The sequence below is a fragment of the Panthera onca genome, chromosome A2 (assembly GCF_046562875.1).
Source record: "Panthera onca isolate mPanOnc1 chromosome A2, mPanOnc1 haplotype 2, whole genome shotgun sequence".
NCBI lineage: Eukaryota > Metazoa > Chordata > Mammalia > Carnivora > Felidae > Panthera > Panthera onca.
The window spans coordinates 130,990,706-131,002,332 of NC_138340.1; the positions used below are offsets into that span (position 1 = coordinate 130,990,706).

The following is an 11,627-nucleotide window of genomic DNA, read 5'->3' on the forward strand; positions in this document are numbered from 1 at the left end:
ATCAGAAGTTTTGTAAATCATGTTAAGTGGATGGATTTTATACTACAGGCAATCAGGAGCCAATGAAGGATTATGAGCCAGGCAGTAACATGGTCAATGAATCAGAAAGTGTTCATAGAGTGCCTAGTACTTTTCAGGCAAGTACGAGGTGCTAAAGCTTCAAAAATGAATTAGATGCAAATAACTCAAAGCCTGATAAAGAAAAATACTGAGAATGTGGTGCAATGGAAATCAGATTTTCTGTAATAATCATATAATTATTACATTTATGGAGTATTTACTATGTGCCTGGTGTGTGCTAAATGCTAATGTGCATTGTCTCATTTAATTCTCCCAATAACACTAGAAGCATTATTGATTAGTACCACCTTATAGAAGAGGAAACTGAAGCACACAGATTCAGTACTTGCATCTGGTAAATGGTGGTGCCAAGGTTCAAATCCTAAGAGTCTGACTCCAGAAAATGCCCTTTTTACCATATTGGAGGGGACAGTTCATCTGTAGGGACAGAGGTGGGGTTTGGAAAGCCTTCATGGAGATGGTGATGGGATTTGCCTTAAGGAAGGTCGCTGTTAATTCGGAATGGTAAAGACGGAGAAAGAAAAGGATACTAGGAAAAAAAATCTCAGAAAACACTCACATCCACTAGTAATGGGAGTGAAGGAAAGGAAATTCTCCAAATAAAGTGTTTTAACGGGTGTCCTTGGACAGACTTCTGTGGAGGTGGCATGAAGCGGGCAGTGGCACTATGTTGACACCTTCTGTGTACAAAACAGCAGATGACAGGAGTGAGAATTTCAAAGACATTTTCTTTCTTGGAACATAGGGGACTTTTAAGGGTTGTAGGGGAACAGTTGAGGGATTATTTTTTATTCAATTCACTTTTAAGCACATATAAGAATGTTAGAAACTGGGTGCCTGGGAGACTCAGTTGGCTGAATGTACAACTTTTTATTTTGGCTTAGGTCACGATCCCAGGGTCATGGTGTTGGGCTCTACACTGAGTGTGGAGCCTGCTTAAGAATCTCTCTCTCTCCCTCTGCCCCTCTCCCCTGCTTGTTCCCTCTCTCTCTAAAAAAAAAAAAAAAAAGAATGTTAGAAATCGCCAAATGCTACCATCATGATTTATTTATTTATTTATTTAGCTACCATCATTTTAAAGGGATTGTTAGATATAACAGTATCAGTTGGGATCCTTTCAGCCCCAAGTCACAGAAATCTCCAGTTAAACTTGACTTAAATATTCAGGACTTTTATTATCTCACATAATGAGCAGTCTAGAGGTAGTAGGTTGTGCCACTTGGTAACTGAGTGTCTCAGAAATCTCATCCAGTTTCTGTAATCCTTCTGTCTTGTAGTTCCTGGTATATTAGCTTTGTTTGCCCTCATTGATCACAAATGACAACATCCCGAGAAAGAGAAAACCATCTCTTTGTTTGTATTTCTCTTGGGAAGGAGAAGTCTTTCTGCAAAACCCCTCACCCTTTACACCTCATTGGTTATAATTATATTGTGTGTCCAAGACTAAACCAACCATGTGTAAGAGGAATCAATCATGGGATCATTCATGACCCAATGCCTACAGCTGAGGCTAGGTCCAGCCTTCCCTGAAGCAAATGGCCGCTCAAAGGAGGCTGGAAAAATGGACAAAATTGGGGTTTTGTGAATGAGGAGGGAGGGTTGGATACATTTGGGGTAGGCAATCAATGGTGTCTGTTACAAATTAATTACAAAAGCCTTTCTTGAATGGAATGAAAAAATATTTACCAAATGTATCTTATTAATAAAACTTTCAGTCTTTTATCAATGTGTTCAATAGCCAATTTTCTCTTATTTTTAATAAAATAATTATAATTTTAGAACTAATTAATATAAATATTTCAATGTGATAAACCTAGTATGGCCAGTTCAGTTTGGTTTAGGTTTTTAAACTAGCTCTTTAGAATTCTTTTGGCTGGATTGATTCACAATAAATATCACTGATGATGAATGAAATTTGGCAGTTCACTCATTCTCCATAATTTAGAAAAATGCTAACATGCCTCCAAAGTGTTGGAGAATCTGTTCCTACTTCCTACTGCCTTTCATCTGAGAGCAGAAGATAGGTTTTGCAAGTCCCATTTACAGCTGCCTGAACAGTTTCTTGGGTCTCCAAGAAATATTAGACTCAAGGAAACAGGGCATTGCCAAGAAGAAACTATCAGTCACTCCAGCTTACAAGAAATAGAAACTGACTAGACATAACTTAAGCATAAAGAAAGGGTTTATTTTATTTTATTTTATTTTTTAAAAATATTTTTTAATTTTATTATTTTTTTTCATTTTATTTTTTTAAATTTACATCCAAATTAGTTAGCATATACTGCAACAATGATTTCAGGAGTAGATTCCTTGGTGCCCCTTACCCATTTAGCCCATTCCCCCTCCCACAACCCCTCCAGTAACCCTCTGTTTGTTCTCCATATTTATGAGTCTCTTCTGTTTTGCCCCCCTCCCTGCTTTTATATTATTTTTGTTTCCCTTCCCTATGTTCATCTGTTTTGTCTCTTAAAGTCCTCATATGAGTGAAGTCATATGATATTTGTCTTTCTCTGACTAATTTCGCTTAGCATAATATCCTCCAGTTCCATCCTCGTAGTTGCAAATGGCAAGATTTCATTCTTTTTGATTGCCAAGTAATACTCCAGTTCTTCTTTATCCATTCATCCACCGATGGACATTTGGGCTCTTTTATACTTTGGCTATTGTTGATAGTGCTGCTATAAACATTGGGGTGCGTGTGTCCCTTCAAAACAGCACACCTGTATCCCGTGGATAAATACCTAGTAGTGCAATTGCTGGGGCGTAGGGTAGTTCTATTTTTAGTTTTTTGAGGAACCTCCATACTGTTTTTGAGAGTGGCTGCACCAGCTTGCATTGCCACCAACAATGCAGAAGAGATCCTCTTTCTCCACATCCTTGCCAACATCTGTTGTTGCATGACTTGTTAATGTTAGCCATTCTGACAGGTGTCAGGTGGTATCTCTTTGTGGTTTTGATTTGTATTTCCAATGATGAGTGATGTTGAGCACTTTTTCATGTGTCGGTTGGCCATCTGGATGTCTTCTTTGGAGAAGTGTCTATTCATGTCTTTTGCCCATTTCTTCACTGGATTATTTGTTTTTTGGGTGTTGAGTTTGATAAGTTCCTTATAGATTTTGGATACTAACCCTTTATCTGATATGTCGTTTGCAAATATCTTCTTCCATTCTGTCGGTTGCCTTTTAGTTTTGCTGATTGTTCCCTTTGCTGTGCAGAAGCTTTTTATTTTGATGAGGTCCCAGTAGTTCATTTTTGCTTTTGTTTCCCTTGCCTCCGGAGACATGTTGAGTAAGAGGTTTCTGCAGCCTTTTTAAAATATTTTTTAATGTTTATTCATTCTTGAGAGAGAGAGAGAGAGAGAGAGAGAGAGAGAGAGCATGAGTGGGGGAGGAGCTGAGAGAGAGGGAGACACAGAATCCAAAGCAGTCTCCATGCTCTGAGCTGTCAGCACAGAGCCTGACGCGGGGCTTGAACTCGGACCAGATAGCGAAATCATGACCTGAGCTGAAGTGGGATGCTTAACCAACTGAGCCACCCAGGCACCCCAGAAAGGGTTTATTTTAAAAGTTCAGGGGAGGGGCGCCTAGATGGCTCAGTAGGTTGAGTGTCCAACTTCAGCTCAGATCATGATCTTACTGTTCGTGAGTTCGAGCCCCGTGTTGGGCTCTGTGCTGTCACTTCAGAGCCTGGAGCCTGCCTCAGTTTCTGTGTCTTCCTCTCTCTCTCTCTGCCCCCTCCCACTCATGCTCTCTCTCAAAAATAAACATTAAAAAAAAAGTTCAGGGGTGATCCCGGAACCCAAATTCAGCTGAGTCTTAGGAAGTTCTGCTGTCTGAAGGTAGAAGCCCATCTCTTGTCCCTGCTTCTCTCTATAGTCCTGTCTGTTTCTTTTCTCTATGGGAACTGGCTTTCTTGTTTTTTCATGATGATAGAGAGCTAATTTACATTCCTTGACATCACATCCCCTCTGCTGAAAGGACTAGTCCAGGCTCTTAATGTCTCTAAATTCTAACTCTGAATTCCCAAGAGAGAGAATCTAATTTACAAATGAGGAAGCTGTGGCTTAGAGTAAGTAGCTTGCATAAGGTCATCCGACTAGACTAGTAAGTGGCAGATAAGCATTGTGATTCTAGGTCTGTCTGGATCTAAAACCTGGTTGACCTTCCAACAAAATACATGGCCACCAAATAGATTTTCAGGAGCAATGCGGATGCCTTGTTGACTCAGTCTAGTCTTGTCCTTGTTACGAAGTCTGTTTTGGAGGCTTGGTGCAGTTCTTCCTCTTACCCTGTCTACCAGCTCCTAGCCAGAAGATCTTCCCTTGCTGATTGTTGTCTACAATTGCATCATGAGGAGAAGCCTTTCTTTCTCTCACTTAACACATGGAGTATCTCATCCTTATAGAATACTGGACAGATTACAAAGACTACATAATGATTTCATTTTATTTTTACAACAATCCAGTGACATAATAGGCAGGGTTATTTACTCCCTTTTATACCTAAGGAAATGGACGTCCACAAGGGCAAAGTGATTTGCTGCAGAGGAGAGGATTGCCCTCCCTGGGGAGCCTGTGGACTAGTTGCTCAGGGGTAGATGAAGGATCTCATTGGTCAAATCACTGGGGAATGTAACAGTACTACCTCCAACAGGGCTGTGATGGCAGGACAGCTACAGGCCACTTGGTGCTGAACTCCTGATAGATTAGGAACTTCAGGAGGCCAGATAACTGTTCTCACTCATCTCTTTGTTCTCAGGTTCTAGCATTATATGTTACACATAGCAGACACCTGATGAATGTTGAAGAAATATGAGACTTCTTAAAATGATAACTGTGCAATACTGGAATGATCTGTCTTGAAAGTTGTGCAATGCTTAGCACTGGCAGAATTTAAGATGAATAAATATCTTTTGCTAATGTTAAAGACTAACATTTATTGTTTACTGTGTGTTACTTAGCACTGGGCTAAGTGCTCTACATGTATTATTTCACATATTCCTCATTATAAGTCCGTGAAATAGGTTCTAGTATTATTCTCATTGAAACCAAGGCACAGAGGGGGAAGTGATTTGCTCACGAATCCATAGTAGGGAGTGTGGCCAGGACTCAAACCCTGAGTTAGAGATCTGCTAGACTGAGTTAGAGATCAGGATCTTGGTCATGTTGCCAAAGTGTTTCCTAGATGAGATAGGAGTTTGAGGTAGATGACCTCAAGTCTTTTTTTAATTTAAGATTCTCTGGTTATTTGGCCAGAAGATTGGTGCTACCACAGAGAAAGTGAGGTAAGGAGAACTGGCTGAGGATTTTAGGTGAGAGGGGTCAGTAGAGAAAAAATTGATTTTGATTATGTTGGGTATGAAGTATCGGAGGACATCCAAATGAAAAAGTCCAATGATAGCTCTCTCTTCAAAGAAAAGAAAATCCATACATATGCTGTTGCCATGCAAAGCCCCTTCAATTCAACCTGTGATAAACATGGTCTGCACGTGTATATTATAGTATTTACAGCTCATTGTCCTCTTTTCTCATAGCCTTATACTGTATTATTGATATTAGCACAACTTCGTGAGATAAGCAACATTCTCTTCTTAGAAGACCTTTGACAACCTTATTATCTTTTATTTTTCAGAAATTTCATTAGAGAAAGTGTATGCAATTTCAAAACTGACAACCCAAAGAAATGTCTCCTACATAACAAAAAGAAAAAGCAAACAAAATATATTTGGAAGCTTAGGAGCTTTAACTAATTTTGCCACTGTATCTCTTCTTAAAAGAAAGAAACAGGGACTTCATATTTAGCATGTTGCATTATCACCATTCCTGGCAATAAAATAAAACTTGTAAAACTGTTAAGAAAGCAACATAACCTAAAACATAACAAGTGATAATGCATTAAAAAATTATTTGATTGAGGGGTGTCTGAGTGGCTCAGTCGGCCTTTGGCTCAGGTCATGATCTTGTGGGTCATGACGAGCCCCACATCGGGCTCTCTGCTCTCATCACGGAGACTGCTTCAGATCCTCTGTCTCCCCTCATCTCTCTGCCACTCCCCTGCTTGCATGCTCTCTCTCTCTCAAAAAATAAACATAAAAAAATTATTTGATTGAATAACATTGCTATTTGATAATACAATTCTGCTATTGCCTAGAAATATCAGAAAACTCTAAATCTGCCAAACAAACAGGCAATCAGAAATAGTAGCGGTCAAAGGACACCAAAAAAAGGCTGAACAAGGCAAGATTGTGCCCACATGGGCCCGTCCTAGCGGAACAGCATACATAACCTGTGGCTCCTGGGAAGAAGCAGTCAGGGCCCCATGTGGCCCAGGTCAGCCAAGGACAACCTTGGAATCAGATGGGCCCGGGTTTCAATCACAAACTATTTGATAATGGTACAACGTTGGGGAACTGACAAAACCTCTCTGAGCCCAGTTTTTATCCACAAAATGTTAAAACTGATCTGTCATGCATACAGTGTAAGAAGTATATAAGATGTGAAATGAACCTAGAATTAAGTGTTCTTATTACACACACACACACATACACACACACACACAGAAGGTAGGAGGAAACTTTTGGAGGTGATGGGTATGTTTATGGCATTGATTGTGGTGATGGTTTCACTATCATATACATACTTCGAAACTCGTCAGGTTGTATCCATCAAACAAGCACAGCTTTTTGTATGTCAATCATACCTCAATAAAGTGGTAAAAAAAAAAAAAAAAAAGGAAAAAACCAGAAAAGCACCAGCAGCAGAGTGGACTTCTGATAATTGTTAGTGTCATCCTTTTCCCAACTTTAGTTTCTTTGTCTTTAAGAAAATTGCCCAGATACAGAGGAAATTCACTCCCTCACAGAATTAAACAACTACTGTCTACCAGGGCCCCTGTGTACAGATGGATAGGTTGTTCCCTGATGAAGGGAGAGAGGGGGTTAAATTCCAGCTCATTATTACTCATCAAGCTGGGTGCCCTGGCCTCTAATTTGCACAAAGGTGCTGCACATGCTTGTAAAGCTCTGGTGTCTGATTCAGTAATGATGATCTTGGACTTTGCCCATTTTGTGTCTGATGGGGAAACAGACAAGTAACCAAGAATTATAATACATATAATTACTGCTGTTCTAGGGAACAGCACTATAGGAACATAGAAGAGAGACATTTAAATCTGACAGGGGAGGGGAGGGAGGTCCAGGATCTGTGACTTAAAGGATGAAGGGAGATTGTGGAGAAGGATGTTTCAGCCAGGGGAGTGACATTCAGTTATTTATCCATTTATTCGTTCAGTAAACATTAATTTAACATCTACTAAGTACCAGTACTGAAGATACAGCAGTAAGTAAAACAAAATCTCTTTTCTTATAATTCTAACATTGTACTAGAGAAAACACTCTACAAGAGAAAACAATAACTGAACTTGAGAAACCTTAGGTGGTGAGATGTGCTTTAGGAGAATAACATAGGTGGGGTGGTGGTAGGTGGGATAAGGGGGCTACCTTAGAACAGAGAGTAGGGGAGGCCTCTTCAGGGATGTGTCACTTAAGCTGAGATCTGAATGCAATCGTGGAAGCTCAGGGGTGAGGGAGGGCTGTCAGTCTTAAGCAGGGGATAAACTTTGTAGTCTGAGGTGGTAAAGAAGACACTTTAGGCAATGTGCCATAGTGGGCAAGGAGTGGGAGAGGCCTGGAAGCTTGAGCATGATGAGCTCTGAGACCTGCCAGGGGTTCCATGTGGCAGAAGGGAAGGGACTGTGTTGTTAGGTGTTGAGAGGTGAGTTGGGAGAGATAGGTAGGATCTAGGTTATGGTAAGTCTTAGCTGGATCTGGGAGACATTTAATTCTGCTTAATGCCATGCAAAGAATCCCAAGGAAGCCATGACTGAAGACATTCAAAGAAAACCTTTTATGTTTATGCCTTCAAGGGAGGTTTGAATACCCAAGTCTTATTTGTGTTAATTGTTCTTGAACCACATTTCTCAAGATATAGACCCCATGAGAGCTTAGAACTCTTCTCAGGTGTGCCGACAAATTCAGATTAATTTAAAATCTATTTTTACAACAATGAGTATGCTTACCATGATAGTGATATCTGTTAGACAGAATGTTAAACTGAGTAGTAGGTTGTGTTTTTTTAGGAGGAGGATACATCTTACTACTGGTAAGAGGTGAGAGACAGCACATAATGTCAAGTTGGTAACAAATATGTGATACTTGTTAGAACATGGGAAGACTTTGTCTCATAGTACATGAAGAACACACTGCTAGATGCCTACTCTACATCCAGGATCTCCCCTTCGTTCTTATCGACAGAACGCAGTTTTGATTGTCAATAACTCCAGCTAAAAATCCTTGTCTTCTAGACTCCCTTTAGGTCAGGGACTGTCAGGTGACAAAAGTCTGGCCAGTGAGACCTAGGTAGAAATCCCCAAGGAAGGTGTTCTTTCCTGAATAAACAGGCAAAGCCTGGCTAGGAAAAAGCCCTTGTGTCCTGGGTTCCCCTTTCTTCCTGCTATTTGTAGTCATTTGGTGACTCACTTAATGTTGTTTGGAGTCTCATAATTTCTTTAAATATGTTGTAAAACCAATATGTTAAGGACCACTGTGTAATGAGGACAGTGACTAAATCTTCTTGGTATTTGTACATATCTGAGGTAACTATAGATATAAAAATATATTAAGATGATTTTATCAAAAGTTCTTCTTGGAGTTCGTAATTTGAAAGTTATTTTCCATGCATGTAACGTATCTCCCTTTTCTTGAACTAGAGAAATCTAGTCAACAATTATTTCTTAACCATTCATTTAACAGACACCGACTGTAATTACAAAGATAGCACTTCTTTATATGCCATGAGGAGTAGGAATAATGAAAACAAGGTTCTTGTTCTTGGAGACCTGGCAATTTTATTAGATGACAGATGTGTTCACCACTAAACGTAAAACAAGTGTGTGTATGATGTGGCTGGGCCTGCCCAAGAAAAGCCTGTAAGTGGACATGAATATGGATGTAGATAATAGGAAGATGCCTCACATGCAGGCGAAGTACAAGTTCAAGGTCTGGAACCCGGACATCAAGCCTGGGTAATGGGCTCACACTGTAGCAAGATTATTGCCTTATGTGTAGTATTAGTTGTTTCCGGATGATGGAGAGTCTGGGTTTATAAAAGTTACGGAGTTCTGTGCTTCTCCAACCTAGGGTCATCTCACTCAATGTGCACCCAGGCCACCAGGCTTCAGATGTGTAGTCATCGGGAGGGAAATTAGTGTGAGCTATGTCCACCAACCTGCGTCCTTATCTGGTTTACAAGGTCTGTGTAGTTTACTTGCTGCTTCAGGGTTAAGCAAAATGAAAGCTACCTTGAATTCTTGCGCCCTGAAGAGCATCTTAGAAAAAGCTGTGTGGCCTGTGGTGATATAATTAGTGGTGACAGAGCATTACAAAGAGTGCTGAGAGTTGTGAGGAGGAAGAAACAATTCTGGTTAGAAGCTTCGTGAAGGAGGTGGGGGATTTGAGCTACACCTTGAAAGATGGCTAAAATTTTGTAAGGTGAAGGTGGGAGGAAGGACGTTACAAGAACATGGAACAATGTGAAAGAGAAAATGGAGATAGGAGAGCAGAGTTGTGTCCTGGAAATGACAAGCAAGAGCAGTGTGGCTGAAGAACAGGATGTGTATGGGGGGAGCAGTGAGAGATGGAGCTGGAAAGGGAGTCCAGGCCAGGCTAAGAGGGTTGGCATTTCACATATTAGTAATGGAACCAAGGAATGTTTTTGAACAGTTGTTAAATTAGTGAATTAGTAAGACAGGGATACATAAATAAACCTGGCAGCATCATCATGCACGAAACCTTGGTGAAACAACTGGAAGATCTTTAAGTGTCCAGGTATGAACTGAGGCCACGTGTGACTGGAGAGTGGGTCATGAATTTGAGTTTTATTGTAAAGCCCATTGTTTTGGGAGGGCATTAATTAGAGAGGGGAACCATGTATGAAGTTGAGTTTTTATTTTTATTTTTTTAATTTTTTTTAACGTTTATTTTTGAGACAGAGAGAGACAGAGCATGAACGGGGGAGGGTCAGAGAGAGGGAGACACAGAATCTGAAACAGGCTCCAGGCTCTGAGCTGTCAGCACAGAGCCCGACGCGGGGCTCGAACTCACGGACCGCGAGATCATGACCTGAGCCGGAGTCGGCGGCTCAACCGACTGAGCCACCCAGGTGCCCCTGAAGTTGAGTTTTTACTTTGGACATATGGGAGGATAGTAGTACTGTGAACACACAAAGGGCAGACAGGAAGAGGGAAACAGTTCTTGTTTTAGTGATACTGGATTGAGGTGCAGGTGGAACATTCCGGTGGAAATGTGCTACAGGCAGTTGAAAATAAGAGGAGCTCAGGAGAGGTGCAGTGGGGGATGAGTCACCTATATTGAGGTGAGTCAGTGAGTTCGGTCTGTCATAAGCATGACAACTAATAACAGGTCCTAAATAAATAACAAATGTAACAAGGAAGACATATCTAGGAGCACCTTGGAAAATAAAAAACACTGCAATATTGGTATTTATAGTTTATGTTTGTTTTACCATCTGTTAAATTCTCAGAAACCAGACTGACCCGGCAGGTATAATTGTTAAACGACACATTCTTGTGTAGAAATACGACTCCTGCGACACTGAATCGCCAGATCTTTCTAGTCTGTAATAGGAGAAATACACAAACTACACGACTAAGTAAATTAAAGCACACCTTTTTTGGAGGTGCACACAGCCCTGAACCACAGCTCAATGATAGATATTGGTGATCGCTAAACGAATCCAACAACTAAAACCTTGGGGGTGTTCTCGAGCAGGGGTATGGCTGTGCCCGAGCGAGACTGCAGAGAAGCAGGGTAAAGGTTAAACAGAAGAACTCCAGCCTCTGGAGAAAGATGAGCTAAGCTGATTGCGTAGCTCCCAGTTGGAAGCTGGCCGTCGTCATCATGCATACTCCCTGCATTGCTCATCACCCACGATCAACTCAGTCTCTTCCAAGGCGGGGCTGCTGGGAAGCAGGGGAGGGGTCATGAGGTGGGAGGCAAGCCCGTTGGGAGGAGACAGAAGGCCAACCCCTCCCCGGCCCCAAAGGCCTACTACATTTCCCACAATTAAGTGCGGTAGCTAAGAGTCACTCCCTGGGCGCTGCCGGAAGACTTGCGACATGGGATTGGTAGTCAGGATCCGTCAGCCGCCGGAGGTAGGACTCTGGTCGGGAGATCTATACGGATTGGTTACTGGGTGTTCGAGTCCTGCCCACATATGGTGACGACAGGCGGCGGTCTTGCTACTTAAGGCGTCGTGGCCCAGCCCGCCCCGCCTTAGCTCCCGCGCTAGAGAGAAACATGTATCGTTTCCGATCACAGCTCTTCACCGGGATTTCTGCTGCTGCCACCGCCCACTCTTACCCCCGCCGCTTCTCGCCTCTGTTGTTAGCTGAAGACTCGCCTCTTAGCCGCCTTCCACACAGACGCACGAGTAAAAAGTGCAGCTCCATCGGCTGATCTTTGCTAAGCCC

General features: G+C 41.6%; 1 protein-coding gene across 1 annotated transcript; it reads left to right on the forward strand.

Annotated features, from left to right (window-relative positions):
- Nucleotides 1-11,220: 11,220 nt before the first annotated feature.
- Nucleotides 11,221-11,613, forward strand: LOC132679394 (uncharacterized). Its single transcript, XM_060632909.3, has one exon. It carries the CDS (start codon nucleotides 11,455-11,457, stop codon nucleotides 11,611-11,613), a length of 159 nt encoding a protein of 52 aa, XP_060488892.1. The 5' UTR covers nucleotides 11,221-11,454.
- The last annotated feature ends 14 nt before the right edge of the window (nucleotides 11,614-11,627 follow it).